This window comes from Corvus cornix, chromosome 4A, assembly GCF_000738735.6.
Source record: "Corvus cornix cornix isolate S_Up_H32 chromosome 4A, ASM73873v5, whole genome shotgun sequence".
NCBI classification, from domain to species: domain Eukaryota; kingdom Metazoa; phylum Chordata; class Aves; order Passeriformes; family Corvidae; genus Corvus; species Corvus cornix.
Genome location: NC_047058.1, coordinates 1,100,404 through 1,119,818, shown reverse-complemented (window position 1 = coordinate 1,119,818; position 19,415 = coordinate 1,100,404). Strand labels below are relative to the sequence as shown.

Genomic DNA, 19,415 nt, shown 5'->3' with positions numbered 1-19,415 from the left:
ATTTGTCAGAAACTATCACATGAAAACTAAAAGGACAGAAGAAATGACTGTAAAATTAAATTATTCATTTTTCCACAGGGACATGGAAAAAAGGACAGTCGCTAAAGGATTAGGATAAATCAGCTACTGCAATCAAATCTGCAAATGCTAAAAAATTGAAAGGCTATTGCAAGTGCTGCAGAAGCCATGCGAGGTCAAAATTTTAATGAAGTTCCACCAAAAATGCATAAGCAGTAATTACATGACTGAACTGAAAATCTGAGAAATGAGGTTTAAAAGGAAGTAAGATGGATGTTACATTTGCAAATGCTGCAACATTACCTCAAACATTCCCAAACTGCTCATCAGAGAAAAAGATAACACATTTTCCACATTGGGTTAGATTTTCTTAGCTCAGTTCCTGTGTGCCTAAAGATAAAAGATATGCTTATCAAGCAGTAGATACATGGAGAGCAGGGAGAGACAATGCCCCACTTCTACCTCAAGAGTCCTTTTATCTCTCATGTATTTTTATGGGCTTGGCCTTTTTATTTTAACTTTACAGCCTCCACTGCACCACCACAAACATCCTGAGTGTGCAACACTTGGTTTATTTCCCTTCCTGTAATTCATACCTTCTACTCTGAAGTTTTGCACATGCAGAAATCTCAGGCGTGTCAAATTGCAAGCAGCGAGACTACTCACATATGTGTCTGTTGAGATGGAAAGAAAAGAAAATGCCATCTTATCTGAAAATGAATTTTAGTTGCCCATTCTGTTTGCAAGCATCCCCTCCAGTGTGATTGCTCCCATGCCAGTTGTCTCATCTTTCTCAGAGGAACAAAAATGTAAAAATAGACTCTGACCTCTTTTATTGCACAGTGTGTTAAAGAAATGGGAAAGTTAAGGAAAATAACTGTAACCTAATAAAAATTCAGAGGCACCTCAAAACGTTAATGAATATTTTATTATTACAGATATGGAAAGTACAGCCCCATAACTACACATTACTTTTGGGGCTTGCAAAACATAAAAATTACATTCTTTCAGGTAGTTTGACCATTTTTTCACACCACATCTACTATACTTCATGCTGTTGAGAATCAATACAAACCATTTTGGTGATATTTTCTGATAGTTGGTGATTAAAGGAAGATGGAAAAATACATGGATACAGAACAAGGAATCAAGAAACGTGGGCTGGGCTTTTTTGCCGTGCTGCTTTGTTCATGACATAACCAGAGACTTTGATTTCAATGACTCAGTCTTCTCATCTGTAAAATGAGGATAACATCTGAATGTCTCTCAGTGGAATGGTGAAATTTAATTTCAGGATGTGTATAAAGGACATGGAGTTTGCTAAGTGGCAAGGTGCTATTACCGTACATTATAAACATAAACCTAGGAAATTTGGCATTGAATGTGTAGGGGTTTTTTCCCCTTTAGCTGCCCTTTTGTTTTAAATAGTACTACTAATAATTGACATTCTATTAACACTGAGAGGAAACAACAGACAAAGGATTCTCTACACACACATATAGCCAATGTAACAAAAAAAAAAGAAACAAAGAACAGGGCAAGTCTGTGGTCTGAAGAGTCAAGTTAAAATGGAGCCCTGCTTGGAATATTTAGAAGGTTCCTTTTTCGTTCTCTTGAAATACTACCTCATCTTACTGCTTCTTTTTCTGCATTCATCACATTTATGGGATAATTTTTTGGCCCACTGGCAGGCAAACTTTCTGTTCATGATTGCAAAAGGAGTTTCCTGCGCAAGGCCCAAAGAGCCTGCCCTTTAGTATGGCCATGGACGCTACTTTACCCTCTCTGTTCTCAGAGCGTAAACTGAGAGGCAAAATGAGAAGAGATTATTCCTGAATTTATGGATAACCAACTAGAGCAGCATCTCTTCTTGAGAGCTCTCTATCAGAAGGCAACTCATCATTGTTAATAACACATTGGTTTAGGTTGGAAAGGACCTTAAAGACCAACCAGTCCCAACCCCCATGCAGTGATGGGATGACATTTGCAGTGGTTGTGGGGACACAACTTACCCCTGAGGTATCTGCGGAGCTGTGCCATGCCCATCCGGCTCGGAGCTGGCCAGTGGTGCTGAGCTCCCCTCAGCACTGGCCCACGGGGAGCCATGATGGCTCCCGTGGGGCAGCCAATTCTGTCGGCCCCTTTGGCAGATGTTCATAGAGTATTCAAAATATTCAACCCCATAACCACTAAACCAAAGGCGTATTAAAGAGGTTTATGGATCTGGCACTGGCTGATATAAGGTAGTGGTTGCAGTGGCAGTGCTGAGTGGATGGCTGGACTTGATAATCTTGGAGGTCTCTTCCAACCTTGACAATTTCATGATTCTAAACCACATCACTCAGCACCAGATCCAAACACCTCTTAAACACCTCCAGGGACGGTGACTCCACCACCTCCCTGGGCAGCCTGTTCCAATACCTGATCACCCGAACAGTGAATTTCTTCTATCTAATACCTAATCTGAATCTCTTGCTGTCGCCGTTTAAGGACGTTTCCTCTGGTCCTCTCCCTACAGACACGGCAGAAGAGACCGGCCCCACCTCACTACACCCTTCTGACAGGGAGTGATGAGGACCCCCCGAGTCTCCCGGAGCTCCCCCGGCTCCCTCAGCCGCTGCTCATCAGACTCGTTCCCCAGCCCTTGCAGGAGGCTCGCCGCCCTCGGGCGGACACGCTCCAGCATCCCCCATCCCTGTGGAAGCGCAGACCCAGGGCAGCGGCCAGCGTTCCCCGCGGCCGCCCCGGATGGACGCGGGAGCGCTCCCGGTGCCGGGCAGGGCGGGAGCGGGCGGAGCCTGCGCACTGCGCCCCGCGCCCCGCGGCCCGCCCGGCACTCCCGCGGCCCGGCGCTGAAGATGGCGGAGGGCGGTGCGGCGCCCCCGTTCTGCGCTTCCTCCTCCTCCTCCTCCCTGAAGGGGCTGCGGGAGCAGATGGGTGAGAGCGGGAAGGGAGGGGTAGCACGAGGGGTGTGTGTGTGTGGTGGGGGGGTCCAGCGGCCCAAGGGCGCGGGTGGCGCCGGCTGTCCTCCCCCCCCCCACCCCGGCCGCCCCGCTGGACGTCCGGCCCCGTCCCGGGGCGGGGAGGGGGCACGGCGAGTGGAGGCCGCCGGGGCTGCCCGGCCCCAGCCCCGCTCCCCGGCCGCGCGGTCTGTCCTTTCCCGTAGCTCCGGGCGGTGATTGCTGGCTTGGGACCTCCCGCAGCTCGTGGGCAGCAGCAGAGGCGGCTGCGGGGAGGCTGCGTTACACGAACCTCCCGTTCTTCACCGGTTCTCGAACTTGTCGGTGTCTGCGGTTGCCCAGCCATGTGTCCGATCCCGAGTGCCGAAGGCAGAGACAGCCCCTAGCATTGATTTCTAATCAAAGATTTTATTTTTTACTTTTTTTTTTTTTTACTGGTGTAATAAGAGGGCTAAAGAAGCTCTGCTTTGGTTTTGTCTTTGGCTGTGTTTATGTGCCTATTTATACTTAAGGTCCTTAATAATATACTCTGGAAGGAGTATTGTGCATGCACAATGTGTGTTTCCAGCATAATTTCATGGTACATCTCCACGCAAAAGCTTTGTGGATGAGCCATTAGAAAAGATAAACATTTTCTTATCCCAGTCACCAAAAAAAAAAGTAAAGAGAGTTGTGGTTTGATCTAAGCTAACTAATGAGGACTAGGTACAGAAACTACTCTGAGAGCCTCTTGCCTGATTGTTTTTCATGTATCTGTGTAATTACACAAAGAAGAGTGCTGGCAAAGGGTCCTGAATGCACAGCTCTCATCTGGCATTCTTCTTCAGTGTGTTGGGTGTCGGAAATATTATTTAATTACTTTTTGTTTCTTTTTCAAAATTAAGACAGTTTAGTGCTGCAGAAGGATAAAGATCTGCCCACAGATCTCACCTACACAGGCTGTGTCTCTTTTGGACCTTATTCTTCCTGCTAGAACAGCTGAATTTTATTTTGCATATTGGATGCACTTACATGGTGGCTCCTAAGTTTATAAACATGGGCACCCATATTTACTGACAGCTGTCATGACCTAGATTTAGTCCCAAAATCAGAGAGGAAATGCTCCTTGGACCAGGTAGCTCTATCTTCAGATATGCACATGCTGTATTATGCACATCATGTTAAAAAAACAACCCCCCTCACTAGATCCTGTAAAGGCTACACCTTGAATTTTTTTCCCTGAGGGGGTAGAAGTCACTGAACCAGAATCTAAACTTCAGTGTACATAGAATGCATTTGTAGCAGTTATGTGCTCAAAGATAAACTCAGTGCTAATGTGCAGTGAATCAATGCTGTCTGTGAGCTCACAGGCCGCTGCAGCTCTGCTCCTGACTTCTTGTCAGCAGCACTCCCTGGAGAGAGCAAATGATGTTTAGAAATCATCCTTGCACTCCTGTGGTTGACAGTGGAATTTGCAAGATAATTTGCCACAGTATTTGCTGCTCTTTAGAGAAGTTGTGAGCAGCAACCAAGTCTGATAACTGCAGCTGTTTGGAGAAGGAAAAAAAAGACACCCAAAGGAACCTTGATGTTCAGTCCCACGCTGCCTTTGGCATGTTTGGGGAGGAATATAACTTCCTGCTTTTCTAAGCTCAGTTGGCTGCGTGGGGGGACTCCTCAGTTCCAAAATACCTGCTAACTAGAGTGCTTGGACCCAGTTTCTGCTGCTCTGTGGGCAGTTGTGTACTTTGCTGTCTTAATCAATCAAATATCTTTGTAAAATAAATAGTGTTGTGTGCCTTCAGTAATTTGTCAGTGAACTTCTGTCTGGGAATCTCACATTTAAAGACAATAAATAAAAAGAAAGAGCATCTTGCTGAGAAACCACAGCTCTTTCTGGCAGCCTGGCTAAGAAGTGTGTATACATACTGTTTGTATAGTCACCTTATGCATAGGTTCCTTTGTGGGTCCTTATTAAAAGATGCTTCTGGGTTCTTGTTCTGTTCACTTCTGCTGTCTCTGACCAGCCTCTTGATACTGGTTTTATTTGTGGGTGATTGGTGCTTGTTAATTATTTTAGGCCTTGCACATGTAGAATCCCGTGGTGCCACTTGTAACTAACTTCCATACCAATTTGTTATATTTGGCAAGAAAAATATTCTCTTAAATTCATCTAGTATTGAGGTAAGGAAAAGGTGTTTCTCCTTCTTTGACTATCAGCTGTGATTAGAATTCTGCAGACCAACTCATGCCTGCAGTGCCAGTTCTACAGTTCCTTTGTAATCATTTTCTGCCCTGACATACTTGTCCTATCTTATTTCCTTTATGTGGATGACAAAAAGTGGAATTTGCTACTACAACTAGAAGGCAGTTAAGGTTTCTAAACATAACATTAGGAATAAATTGTAGGTGTACACTGAACCAGCAGTGCGTAGATGGCAGTTGCTTACCCCATTTTTGTTATCCATGCTTGCTGCAGTCATCCCTCAGGGATGAAGAGGAATTTTTGATCCTATTCTAATGCCATAAGTACTGCTGAGCTTGTTAAGATGTGAGAAGAGGGGAATAGTCGGGTACTTGTGGTTTATCCAGTAAGTGAGGTTTTCCTTGAGTGGCATGGGTAATCAGAGGAAAAATACCTATAATTTAAGCTGCTGTAGTCTACATTTGTTGTCTTCATTTTCACTGGAATACTGAAAACCCCTGTCTTCTGTAGTATGGGTGATAGAGAATGTTGGAGCTTTTTTTACCAGAGCTTGGTAATCCTGTGCCGAGATTTCCACTCATGTATTGAATTTCTGTTGTGAAGGTTGTTCAGAACAGTGTATTTAAATGCTGTTCATATATATTTTCCTTTCCAAGATCTGCATGATCTTTTGAGAAACCTGTCTCAGGTTTGGGAAAAAAATAAAGTGCCTTTTTCAACAAATCAAGCTGCAGGCATAAATTCCATGATCTGCAGGTTCCAGTTTGGTTGGAAGTTTTCTAATAAAACAATAGCTTCATTTCATGTAATCAGTTTTTTCTCCCTGTGTAAGTGACACTGTCTGGCTTTGTCCATCTTGCCCAGACCACAGTTCTTAGCAACAGCTTTAACAAGTGCACGTACACAGAATTGGCATGAAAAGAAGGATGGATGGATAACTAATAGTGCAACTTCATTGCTCAAGCAAGTAGTCAGGAACGTGCACAGATTTGTCTGGTCTCTAGGTAACACGTTTTATAACTTAAGAACACAAGCCTGTACCAACACCTGTAGGAGTACTAGAGAACTCTTGGGTACAGTTTTGGTCCCACAACAGAAGATGGTGAGTGCTGTCTAGAGGAAATTATTTGGGATCCAGATGCATCTGTCAGTCAGACAATTGATGAATTGACCTGTGCATCAGAGCTGCTTGCTGGAAGAGAGAAAGATTTTACTGCTGAATTTGGATCCTTGAAAGCCTTTGGGATTTGCAGTGTGGTTGTCAGTAGAGGTGAGCTTCACATCTTGCCTGGGAAGCTGCAAGACAAGGAAACCATTCCTTGCCAGGTCTCTCACAACGTGGGAGTGCTACATTAAAAGCATTTTGAGCATTCAGTTGTTGTCTTACTTGGGGATGTTTGAATGAATGGCTTGGCAACAAACTCTATCTGTGGAGCAAAGGCAGCCCATGACTGGAGCATTCAGCTGATGGTCGCTGGGGCTGGCTTCAATTTCTTGTTTTGTCAAATTCCTCAGAATCTTGGAGAAAGTTTTAAGGGTTTTCTGTGCTTCATCTTTTTTCCCTGCATGAAAGTGGTAACACTGCTTTGCAGAGTGCCAAGACGATAAACTGCACAGAAATTGGATTTCATGTAGATCTCAGTGGTGAGAGAACATTCCCAAATCAGGCTGAGAACTTAATGTAATTGTGATGGCTATAAGCCTTAATTTAATTTTCTTCTTGTTCATGGAAATAGAATCATACAAGGTAGGGATAATTTCATGCTGATTCATAAAGATGAATGGTATGTATTTAGGTGCTTAGCATTCTGAAGATTACTTCTGTTGTAAGTGGTTTGTAGAAGGTTTTATTCAAATTTAAAACCTTAAATTCTTAAGATTTCTCCAAATGCATTCAGGAGAGATATCTTCCTTGCTCTAAGGAGAAAAAAGCAAACAAACAAAAAACCCACCCAAACCATGTGCATATACAGCATATTTTTTTCAGTTTCTTATGTAGAGCGTTCCGTTGTCTACATATTTCTTCATGCGTTAAAATTGCAAAATATAAATTTGGCTTCCATGCTTCAATTCAGATGAAACTATTTAGCAAATAATGACTTGCAAGGGTCATAACTCCAACGGTGAGAGCCCAGAGATGCTGTGGCTTATGCTGTCCCTAACTGTGCATAGTCTTAAAGGCTGCTGCTTCTTCATACACTTGGGTTTTTCAAAAAGGAAGCAGAGGAATATTTAACGTACTGATACACTGTTATTGTCAGTTTTTAAAGGTGATAAGAGAGTAAAGAAGGGTTAGTATGGTTTACTATAAGATAAATGGAAGAAATAATCTAGGTTAGTCATAATAATAGGGGTATCAAAAACTGCTGGTTGTCTTTAAATTTGATTAAATAATTGGAGATGCTTGCAGTCCTCTTGTGGGAGGACACCCTGAAAAATAAAATTCTGAGCATGCAATTTTAATGACTTCTGGGAATATGACTTAATCAGATTACTTGTGATATTCTAAAATCAAACTGGGACTGCAAAATTCTTGTCTGCCACAAATAAATTAGTGCCATTTAGCTTCCAATTATGCAGCTTACAACCAGGTTAATCTTAACTGATGATATGCTTTCAGTGTGTTTGCATATGCCTGTCCAATAATTAAAACCTTTCTAGATGCTGGTGATTAAGGTTTTTGGAGTGTGGGGTTCATGGAAGAAAAAAATGTTGCTCAGAATTGGTTTTGTTCGAAAGAGACAGAAACCACTGCTGTGCTGCATAATGCCTGTGCATAAAGGGACACAAGTGTTTGCTTTTAAGGAAGGCTGACCTAGTTGCTTGACATTTGTTTTCATCTAAATTATTTTTATATTCCAGTGAATTTAGAACTTCTGTTTTCTAGGTGAAGGATCCGCAGCTAATGTTGCCTTTGAAGAAAACAGTTACCACTGGCCATGCTCAGAATACCTCTCTCTTTTCTCATGGTATTTTTTGCCTTCATAATTCACAGGGAACTTCTAAAATACTCTTTTATAAGTGCTTAACTGACTTAATTTACAGACACTCTCTGTTGTTTAAATGCACTGACCTGAATCTTGGGAGTGAACATAGATATTGTAGTGGCTCGTTCTCTGGGCAAGTGTTTCAAAGCTTCCAAGTGTTAAAATTCCTCACCCAAGTCCAAGAAGGCTTGGCTACAAGAACATAGAAATACTGTAGGGATCTTTATACTTAAAAAACATCATTTAATAGAACACATTTATTAATTTCAAAGCTTATCCTCTGCTTAATTTTGCCAAGAGAATTTCTTAGAGGAACATTTTTGCAGCACAGTGTTGATCAATAATACGTAAGTTGTGTTCTGGATGTTAAAACCAAGGACAGTCATCTCCAATGACCAGATCAGTGAGTGTCACGTTACTCACTTTCAGATTTCTTTAACAGACTTTCTGCCGCTGGGTAATGAATTAAGAAAAAAATATAGTCTCTTTATTGGTCTCTTTAGCTCTGTTTTCCTGCTTGCTTTTTTTACACCCATTTGCCACTTTTCACTTATCCTTCAAGCTCTTCGGGGCAGGGGCTGATTCATGGTTACTTTGCTGGGGTCTTACATTGCATGTAGTGGAATGTCTCAGAGCCTTCGTTTTTTAATTAGCTGGGTGAACCGTACAGCTTTAAGAAAATTTGCAATTTATTTCCTTTTACATTTTGCACCCCCCTGTTCTGCTTTAGACGGAGAGTTTGCTACATTAAACACACTGTGGACCTGTCAGTGTCCTGCAGCACTTTCCTCTATGGAGTGATTCGATTTGAAACTGGTCTGTTGGGGGTAAATGCCAACACCAGTCTCTCTTCTTCTGAATCACAACGTTTGAACGAGGTCTAAATTTTCCATAAGAAATTCCTTAAGTGTAAAAGGCAAAAGCTGTAGTTTTCACTGCCGTCTTGCAAAGGAGCTGCTATCCTTCCATCTAAAGAAGCTCAAAATAGTGTTTTCACAGGGTTTTTTCTTAAGTCCATTGTGACTCAAAGTACTAGGCTGTGTTCTGGGCTGGCGTTGTTTGGGCTGCGTGAATTAAACAATAGCCGCAGCCTGCAAACAAGAGAACAAAAGCGTTTTCAAGGCCACGCTTCTAGCAAGTGAAAACCGTTCAGGAAAGAGGGAAGTGGAGAGAAGTTAGCTATTGCCAGTGTTATAGGTAGTGCAGTGAAGAGAAAGAAACAATACAATGAAAAAAACAGATGTGAAATAAGAGAACAAGAGTTTGTCTTGAAGTTACTTTTTTCCATGGCTGTGCAGGAGTGTGAAGAGGAGTCAGTGTTAGGCAGCCTTCAGAGTTGGAGAAGTAAAGCAGAGAGCTGATTTCTGTCTAGCTTTTGCCAATGCTTGAGCTAGAATTCCAGGGGGAACTGCACTGCTCAGAGGAGGTTAAAGTGGAACTGCTCTGGCATCTGTGAAGGCAGTCCAGCACTGAGGGACAACATATGTACTCCTGAGGCACTGGACAGTCATTTTAAAGAGAGAAGATTATCTGTACAGCAGACTGGTTACTGATAATCTTCCACTCTGTGTTTAAAACTCCACCATTTTACCTTGTGGGTTCCTTCTGTAGCTGTTAAACCTGTGTCTGATTTTGTCCGGTTGGGAGTGTTAAATCTGTATACACCTATACGTAAGCATTTATGTCACATAACTAGTAAATTTCACAATGAATCCACTTGAAATTATGCAAATGCATATTCATTGCATAGACTGCTTTCATTTTAGTCCTGTGTATTAGGATACTTTGGAATTTCCAGTATGCAGAAACAGGTAAATATTGCTGCTAAACTTGAGAAGGTTCACAAGGGTCTTTGTGAGAGTAGAGTTTCTGCTGTCATTCCATTTAATTTCTTTCAAGAGATGAATAATAATATGCCTAATAAAGAACCTCAAATTGTGGAAGCCAGGTGTCTTTTCCAGAGAAGGGGGTAGATTTGGCTTGTGAGCCCTGTGTGGACCGTGCTTCTTACCTTATGATGGCTTCTGCAAGAGTTGGTGACATCTTTGTTCTTTCTGAGCATTGTGCTGGCAGTTGCTTTTCCCATTAAGTAGCAAGAAGCATAATTCGTGGCTGAGCAGTGTAAGCGAGGTTAAAATAAGAGAATACAGTGTCAGTGGGAGTCAGTGAGACTCCACAGATATGTTTTCAGTACTGTTTGGACTACTGAAGGTAGTAAGAATGGTACTCATCTGATGTGGCTGTTGGGCAATGGTGTAGCGTCTCTGACTGTAGAAAGTTTCTGGAGATGGCTGCCGATTCTGTTAAGGACAGATTCCAATGCCTTGGTCTGTGCTTGTATGACATTCAAGTTTGGTTTAGATTATGTGCTTCCGCTAGGGCAAAGTATACAGAGATCAATGCAAAAATTAACTAGCAATCTTCCTAGTGCCTTTCTCCTCATGCCCTAGGCTGAATGAGTATCATAATGTGTCTTTGAGATTGCTTCAGATATATCTTTGCAGGTTTCCTTGTAAGAAATAAGTAATTTTGTTAATTACGTGATTTTTTTTTAAAAAAATGTTTCTAGCTCTTAATCTGAATGTGGATGTTTAAAGATGAGTAAAAATACAAGTTCTTGCAAATATGTCTCAACTACTTGTGGAGCTGCTGATTCATGTACTGCAAAGGAATGTTTGTGGTGGGTTTTCCAGTGGGATCAAAACTTGTGATGAGCTGAAGAAATCACCCTGAACTGCCTTGAACTTTGGGAGCAAAACCAGATCGTTGTACAGAATTAGCTGCAGAAATGGTCTTAAAGGGAGGAAAGCACATAAAGGGAGTAAAATAGGTAGACCATGTAGGGAATAGATATAGGACAAAGTTTGCAAATAGAGTCTGGGATAGGGATAAGACAACGGGAAGCTCTTCTAGCCTGCTGAAGCCAAGAGCGTGCACTGCTTTCTCGATATCTGTGTGCTTCCCATCTGGTGGCTGCCCAGACAAAACAGGAGAACCATCTGCCTTCCAGCTGGTCCGTCAGGAGGAGCCTACTGGGAAGCTCACGTGTTTGTTTGTGGAGCCTGTCAGTCCTTGCAGCCCAGAGATGGGATGTGAGGATCAACAGGGACAGACAGAAAAGGGGAGAACAGGAAGAAGAGGAAGGCACACAGAGAGGGCTTTCTCTTCATTGTTAGAAATTTTCTGTGTTGTCCACTTGTTTGTGTGAAGGTGCATCCTTCCTCTGGTGTCATCTGAACAAGGAGTCGTGGTGTAAAAACCAATACCTAATTTTTCTTAAAGCTTCAAACATATGATCTTGCATCCATTTATCTTAACCTGTGTTAATTAACGAGTGGAAATCAGCTTAAAAGGCAGTGCACAGAAATCTCAAACTTGAATGCTGACTTTCCTCATCTTTCCTGAAAGGATGTTCAAAAATTATGAAAAGGATCTGAACACTTACTGACAAACAGTAGCTTCCTGTAATGGAGCAAGAGAAAAAGGCAGTCTTGCAGATTTGGCACAGTTTGCTATAAAATCAGAGATACTTTGCTGGAAAGTTCACTTTTGGTTCATGGATTGCTTATTGGCTTCTTGTTACCTGCTTTAAACTTTTATGGAAACACTTAGATTCATAACAATGCTTAACATTCAGGAGACCTTCTAACCCCCCCTATTTCAGAGGCTTAGTCTGGGATTTTTTTGTTTGCTTTGCATAGCGAGTCATTAAATCATAAGAAGCAGAAGGATTGCTGTAAAAGTCAGCACATTCTGCTCTCCTTTGTAGTTCTGCAAGGGAAGAGAAGAACAAGTGGGGCAGCGTCCAGTCGTCACATGGACACTGGGAGAGGCGATGGGATGGAGCCCTGAACCTCGCTGGGTAAAGGGATGGAGCCACTTCAGTCCCTAATGAGGTTTACTAAGAACAGCAGCAGGTCCTTTGCCAGTCTTGGCAGGGGCCAAGGGTATTAGCTGTGTGCAGGGGTTGAAATAGAAATCAAGGTTTATTTTTAGCACTGGTCTCTTCAGGGCATATTGGAAATCTGATCAGGGAAGGGAAGTACTGTCATGCTCAGTGTGAGGGAGGCACCTCAGCACCTGCACTGTCAGTGGATCGTGAGCTGGAGATGAAATTGGGAGAGTTGGATTTTTCTAGAACGTCACCTCTTGGTGTTTCTGTGGGTTTGGTTTATCTCTGATTTGCTTGGCCAGACCTGTGGTGCTAAACAGTGATGAGGGCACAGAAGGGAAACTGCTTCCCAAATTACCTGATCATGTTATGTTTTAAATAGCTCTATTTTATTATGCATGTATGCAGATACTATTATTTGCCTCATGCATGGCTTATATTCTATTAATTTTACCCAGAGCATTTAAAGGTAGACTACTGTAAAATAAACACACACTTTATGCTGATCACAAAGTATTGTTGTGAAAGACTACTGTGGGAGGGCCAGCTCAGAATAGAAATGAGATTTAATTTGACTCTAAGAGAACTTTTCTTCTCCAGGGAGTTTGCTGAATATGTCCATGAAGGCACGTCCCCAGTAATGCAACTTGTGACACGGGTTCTAGTGAAACGGTTGTTAACTGGTTTCCTGTTCTGGGGTATCCTGATTCATTGCAGAGGTATTAGGCTTATTCTGCAGAGTTGTATTTTGTGGAAAATTCTTTTCAATGAAGCTTCGCTCCATAGCAGACTGCTACATTCATTATGGAAAACTAGGCAAAGAAATTGTAGGTATATGTGCCAAAAAACATTTAAATGTATTAATTATTAAGTTTTCTTTTATCATATTAAAGCAAAATAAGATACATATTTTTTAAAGATTGCATAGTGCAACAATATGCAATGCATTTTCTTTTACTGTAGTAAAGTGTGGACTTTGAAAATCACAGTTTTGTATTGTAAATTTATCATGAAATTGTCAAGGGCTGTAAAACCTGTCTGTTGACCAGGGACTTGGTGAAATTGAGCTCACGTATCTCAGAGGTGTATCTAATGTGATGTCTGTTCCCCTTTTATTAATCTTCTCTTAAGATCCCCAGTTCACCTTTAATTCTGGCTTTCTGTTGGTTAAATGGATCACATCCATGTGACACAAAGACACATGCCTTGTGCTTCAAATCTGCAACTTTCAAATTTGTAAGCACATTGTTTCTATGCAAATAATGAAGCACTGAAGGAGTGAATATAAAGTATTTTATCTGACATACAAAAAACCTTGATGTGCAAAGTCCTCTGGCTGGGTATTTCTAGACTTTTTTCACCTCTGTGTCCTCTGCAAGCTGGACTGTTTCTGTAACCCACTTTCCTGTCTTACAGAACCTCAAGTAATCTTTTTCAACCTTAATTAATTAAGATAAACTGACTAATTGCTTTGCAGATGTGACACATTTTTAAATCAGTGCCTTCTAATCATGAATATTATTTCAACTGTATGTTTATTTTTGATTGAGTAAATAAATACATAATCCTCCAAATCCATTATGGCTGGTTTGTTCAGCAAGATTTTTAATAGTAAAATACTTCTGCAAGTAAAATAAAATTAATGTTCTACCTGTTTAGTTGCAGGTTGTTTCTTACTATAACTTAGATACGGAAATTTGGATATTTAAACTTTGAGAGTTGAGGCAAAATTCCAGTGTTGGTCTTAACTGAAGCTGGTGTAGGTGCAGAGTGAATTTGTTCTGGTGGGATTATTTCCTGTCTGGATTGAGTTGGCTCAGGCTGCCTGGGCACCTCTGTCTCCTCCCTTGAGAAAAGATGTACCTGGATTTCTGTATTTGTCTGAAATGTAAGTGGTATTTGAAGAAGCTTGTATTCCTTCAGCCTTTGTGATGTATGAAGGTGTCATTGGACATGAATGCCCTGGCTGTACATTTCTGCTCTCAGAACACCTGCTGTGGGCTGCTTTTCCTCTGGCTATTTCCACTTCTACTTGTGTTAGAATAGATAATTCTGTTGTTCTCCACTTGGTGTTTTTTTGGGCTGGATTCCCATCCATGTGACATGCAACAGTGTACAAAAATCAGATTTTTGTCTGACTTTTGATTTAGGTAGTGAAATTACAGTGAACCCTTTTTAAGCTGTTTTTTTTGCCAGTTGGTAATCTCATCATGTCTGGTATCTGGTCTCTGACTTGTTTGAAAGGAGCCTCAGAGATGTATGGGATGGGGTTGAGGAAGAGTTTTGTTTGCTGCTGCAGTGAAAAATTAATTCAAGACTTGGCAGCAGCTGCGGGTGACAATTTAGAGTTGCTGAATAAGTATTGTAATCAGCATTTATCACTGACATCACATGGGATTAAACACTTTGAGGTGATTCTTCTTGGGCACAGCCTTAGGGAGGGTTATTACCATGACACAACTAGTTGTCATGGCAATGCATGGAGAAGAGGGAGACTCTTCCTTCCCCTTTTGCATTCTGCACTACTCTTGTTAAAGGGAAGTCAGATCGTTGGCAAAGTTGCAGTCTTCTTTTTTAAAATATAACAGCAAATTGTACTATTGGTCTTTCATGTTCTGGTTGAGATCACAGCACATTACATGTTCCTTTTGTGGATTTGCCTTTTCTGTGTAAAACTGTCCTCAACTTTCTCATGTTTGGGTGGTTGTGTGGTGTGTTCCCTTGCTTCCCCTGAAGCTGGGCTTTTCCAAGGAGCCCAGTTGAGGTCCCAGAGTCTGCCAGCCAAGGTGAGAACAAGATGGCAGTGTGTGAGGATGCTTCTGTTTGAGCTGTGCAGGGCACTGGGGTAATGCTGTCTTAAAGGTTGCCCTGCCTGCTTTCCCTGTAACACTTTACCTTCATGCCCTGCAAGGTGATTAGAGAAAGTTGATACCAAAACAAAGAAAATATGGGGAAAATGATACAGTAAATTAGTCTCCCTGACTTGTTAATGGGTTTTATTTACTGAAATTACTATTGGTAGCATTTCTTTTCTGTGTGATTATCTGTGAGTCGTAACCCTGCATTTTGCTGGTCACCTTGGTGAAGCTCAGATAAGGTGAATGGGTCTCTGCACAAATGCTCAAATCACTGTTTTGGAGTCTAATTTATAATTAAAATTTATTTTTGAAGATCCAGTTTGCAGAAGTATGTTGTAAGCATCCCTTAATGGTTTACTTTATGCAGCTAATCCCCTTTCTGTTTCATGTCATGAAGTAATGAACCTCATAAACCTCTCCCTGCTTGGGTCTCATCAAAATGTGATTCTACCAGTGCTAAGTCCAGCCCACAAATGCTCATGTGGTAGCAAAGAGTTTTTATTATTAGGGGTAAGTCAGACAAATAACTTCGCAAAATAATGGGGTTTGTCTTAGAAGAGTTATTAAATAAGTTTGATCCTGGAAACTCTATAGTCTTAAAACATAAGGTTTGGTAAATGTTGTTCTTACAACAAAAAGCTATGCTAGGTCTCAACTCTCATTTGACAAATTTTTCCCTACAAGTTGAGCAGCCTCCAGTTACTTATTTAATAAAAGCGTCAGCAACCTCAAACAGAATTTTATGTATTTATTTCAGATCTTTATTTCTTCAGTTCAGCTCTACAGAGATTTTCTTAATGTGGAATGATTCTTTCTCACAGTTGCTGCAGCCCAAGCCATAGCAGAAGAAAGAAGAAGCCAAAGTGGCATTAGCCCTCTTGCAGTCCAGACCTCAATAAAGACAGCAACTAAACCAGGTATAATTAGAGGTCATTGCTCTTAATGAAGTGCTGGATTCACAAGGGAGAGTTAGTAGGGATTGAAGAGAACATATCTAAAGAGAAGTTTGGTGCTTCTAAAGAGAAGTTTGGTGCTCTTTCTTCAGGGGGCATCAGAGCACAGAGCCACCTGGTAGATGGTTTGTAGGTCTGATTTTGATGACAGATTTCTGCTTTTGACTGGCTCAGATTTCAGTTGAAGTTGCCTGTCTTGTAAGCGAGGCATGATAGCAAAGATAAATGATTTGTGCTCTGGGCAAGTTACCAGCTCACTTCTTGCTGAAATTCAAGTTTTTATACCTGCAAAGACTGCTTAAGTCTTGGTTCTGCTTAGTCTGCAAATGAGCTGTCCTGCAGTGCTCTGAATTTGCATGACAGGTGAACTATCTGTTCCCAGATGACTTTTTCCTAAATTCCTGTCATTCTTGTTCATGGGAGTTAATATGTACAAAACTGAGGATCAGAGCTGAATTTGGAATAGGGTATGTTCTCACACGTCTGACTTCTTAGGCTTTCTTTTGACTGTACTTATTGAGCCTTTAATATGGTGTCTGCTTTCTCTTGCACCTATTAAAAATAGTGTTGTGAGGGAATGGAGAGGGGGGAAAAAGAGGATGTTCAGCTTTCTATGAATTTTTCAGATGGTATCTTTAATCTCTGTATAGAGTGTGCAGTGATTTGGTGGTGTGTGCCTCTCTCATGAAGTTTCATTCTCCTTTTGATAGTAAAGACTTGACTTTTTATTTAAATTTGAATGTTGAAAATCATTGACAATTATGTGTCTTAAATTTTTGTTTTGACAGTGATAGATGGTTCCATGCTAAGAACAGAAGAAAGGCAAAGACTGGCCAGGGAGCGTAGAGAAGAGCGGGAAAAGCAGCATGGTATTTTCATGTTTCACTTGAAATACAATATTCTAAAATGTTTGTGTTAAAGGAATTACTATCCCCCCTACCCATGTTCTTTTTGTCACCGTGCTGGGGACAAGAGACAAGGTCTGTTCTTGGTCTTGCATCAGTGTCCATCTGTGAACCTGAATGAAGAAGTTTTTGGTTTCAGAGGAAAACAACTGTAGAGAGTTTTAGCTTGTTGAAGCTCTGTGTCACTTCTGACCTTCCATTTCTTAGTGACCACCCAGCAAATTTAGCCAATTCCTTATTGAAAGCCTTAACAAAAACGCTTTGGAAAATAAAACTTACAGCTTAGAACTGCTTCCTATAGCTCTGAAGACTGAGGGTTGGAGAATGCTGATTCAGAGGAAACCAAAAAAGATTTAGCTACTTGAATGGCTTGTTTGCCTTGAACACTGCTTCCCTTGTTTCCCAGCATACTGAAATGACTCCTGCATTGAAGTGTCAGCAGTATACACTTTATCTTAGCCTGGAATCTGAGACTAGAGAACAGCAGAAAACTCTTGCCCGGCTTTATGCTGTTTGTGATGTGACACAGTGCATGTGTGTGTAGCAGGAGATGAAAGGGTCACAGTGTGCCCTGCAGTCCTGGGTCTTGGGCTGCCAGTTTGTGAGGAGAGTTGTCTCTCTGAGCTGTATGCTTGTTTCTTAACATAAAAGCAAAGGCCCACAACAACAGGAATTGTGTTACCCTAATACGGGAACAGGGTAGTATTATGATGCATATAAAATTCACAAATATTTTGGGGCCCTACGTGTAGATGCTGCCTGTGCACTGTTGGTGTAATTGTCTGGTCTCTTGGTTCATTTCATCTGTCTGGCCATGGAAAATACCCTGTGCATTTACCCACTAGCTTTGTGTCACAGGACCTGAGGCTTCCTGTTGAACTGCACACAGCTGTTCCTTGGTGGAGGCTGCAGAGAACAGTGATATAACTGTTTTGAACTCCAGTGCAGGAACTGTAGGGTCTTCTCATCTTGTCACTCAGTGCCTTAAATATTTTTATTATATTTTGGTCTTAAAAAGAAAAACATGACAGAAAATTCTGCTTTTTGATTCTTAATTTACTGCTTCCTTAAAGACATCACTATTATAAGGAAAGTGTATGCTTAACATAGCGAATATACATATCCTGGTATTCCTGTCTAGACAGTAAAGCCTAGTGGCAGGCAAGGTTCTTATTCCACTTCCAACCTGGGGACAGAATTAAAGATGAACCTGTTGTCATGTGTGATGTCATCCACCTCTGCAAGCTCATCTTCCTGTACATTTTCACTTCAAGTTGTACTAATTCTGCTTGGATAGTCTCTTGCTTGTAAGTTGCATTCCAATATCAATGAATGGCTAAGTTTGATTTTAATTTTTTCTTAAAAATATTCTCACAGCTGCCAAAGAGACACAAATTCTTGAAAAGGAGAGAAAAGCAAAACTCCAGTATGAAAAGCAGTTAGAAGAAAGGCAGAGAAAGCTAAAAGAAATGAAGCAGAAAGAGGAGCAACGGAGGGCAGCAGTAGAAGAAAAGAGGAAACAAAAAATAGAGGAGGAAAAGGTAACACACATCAAAGTTCAATAGTTTAAAAGAACTACATTGTTTTCCTACATTACCGTGCTCTGAAGTGGTGTGAATGAGAAACTTACGGAAATGATGAATGTATTAGAACATAAAAGTATTTTCCACATCTACAATGGGCTGTGTAGACACATGTCCACCTTCCCCCCAGAACTTTAGCTATAGCTGATGCACTTGGGACTTCAGGAGCTGTGGCTGTTGGAGTGCTGGCTATTTTTCACATGAGCAAAAACCCCACCCCATATTCCTAGATTTCCAGATGCCTTCAGAGCACTTTATAGAATCTGTCTGTAAATCAGCATGGATGACAGGTCTCAGACTTACTTCTCTTATTTCTGTGTCTTGCTTTCTTTTAGCCCTGCTGTGGCCTGAGACTCACATTCTCTTAGTTCTTCTAAATCAGAATTCATTCCCGTATGATGAAAGGTGGTGATGTTACCTGCGTATTTGTCATTTGCTGCTTTGAACTGTGTAGTGACTTCTCACTGGCCTTTGCTCTGACGGCACATGGGCAGGCAGAGCAGTGTTTGAGTTTGGGACTCACTGCAAATGAATAGAAGCTGGTAGCAGAAATAAATACATGAAGTTATTGCATCCTTTTAACAAGTGGCTCTGTTAGTGCATATTAAATGTGCAAGTTCTGAAAGAGTTCATTTCCAGGGTGTCAGCAGTGGAAGCATCACACATCTGTGCTTTCATAAGCTGGTTGTAAGAACTTGCTGTGGGTCATTGGTGAAGAGCCTGTAAACCTGGCTGGCTGCTCCTTTGGAGTCCAGCATTGTTACACTGTTCTGGCAATTCATCTTTTCTACCCTTTTTGACTGGCAGTATTTTACACTGGTATTTGGTTTTCTTTAATCAGCTCCTTGGTGTGATTGGATTGATATTTCATTTGAACTTCATGGAATAGTTAACATTGTTGGAGAACAGAAATATTTGGGTGGGCTCTGACTGCAGTCCAGTGCAGTGTCATTTCTTTAAGCAACTACTTTATGTGAAAAGCATCCCTTATGCTTCAAAAAGGTGTAACATTTACATTTATTACATTTATTCATGTAGTTTTGAAGATGGTAGATATGTTTTAAGTGACCTCCA

At 41.3% G+C, this 19,415-nt stretch overlaps 1 protein-coding gene and 1 long non-coding RNA gene across 3 annotated transcripts in view; one reads left to right on the top strand and one right to left on the bottom strand.

Moving 5' to 3' along the window:
* Nucleotides 1–927: 927 nt before the first annotated feature.
* Nucleotides 928–2,821, bottom strand: LOC109145029. Its single transcript, XR_002046151.2, has 2 exons — nucleotides 2,031–2,821; nucleotides 928–1,253 (listed from the first exon to the last, which is right to left on the bottom strand). It is a non-coding gene; the product is annotated as an uncharacterized LOC109145029 (long non-coding RNA).
* Nucleotides 2,822–2,836: 15 nt separating this feature from the next.
* The window catches only part of MAP7D3 (MAP7 domain containing 3), a 43,583-nt gene continuing 27,004 nt past the window's right edge, over nucleotides 2,837–19,415 (top strand). For both annotated transcript variants that reach the window (XM_039572294.1, XM_039572293.1), the window contains exons 1-4: nucleotides 2,837–2,955; nucleotides 15,722–15,817; nucleotides 16,642–16,722; nucleotides 18,136–18,299. In XM_039572294.1, coding sequence (XP_039428228.1) covers nucleotides 2,877–2,955; nucleotides 15,722–15,817; nucleotides 16,642–16,722; nucleotides 18,136–18,299 — 420 coding nt within the window. In that variant the 5' untranslated portion in view covers nucleotides 2,837–2,876. The remainder of the gene's footprint in view (nucleotides 2,956–15,721; nucleotides 15,818–16,641; nucleotides 16,723–18,135; nucleotides 18,300–19,415) is intronic.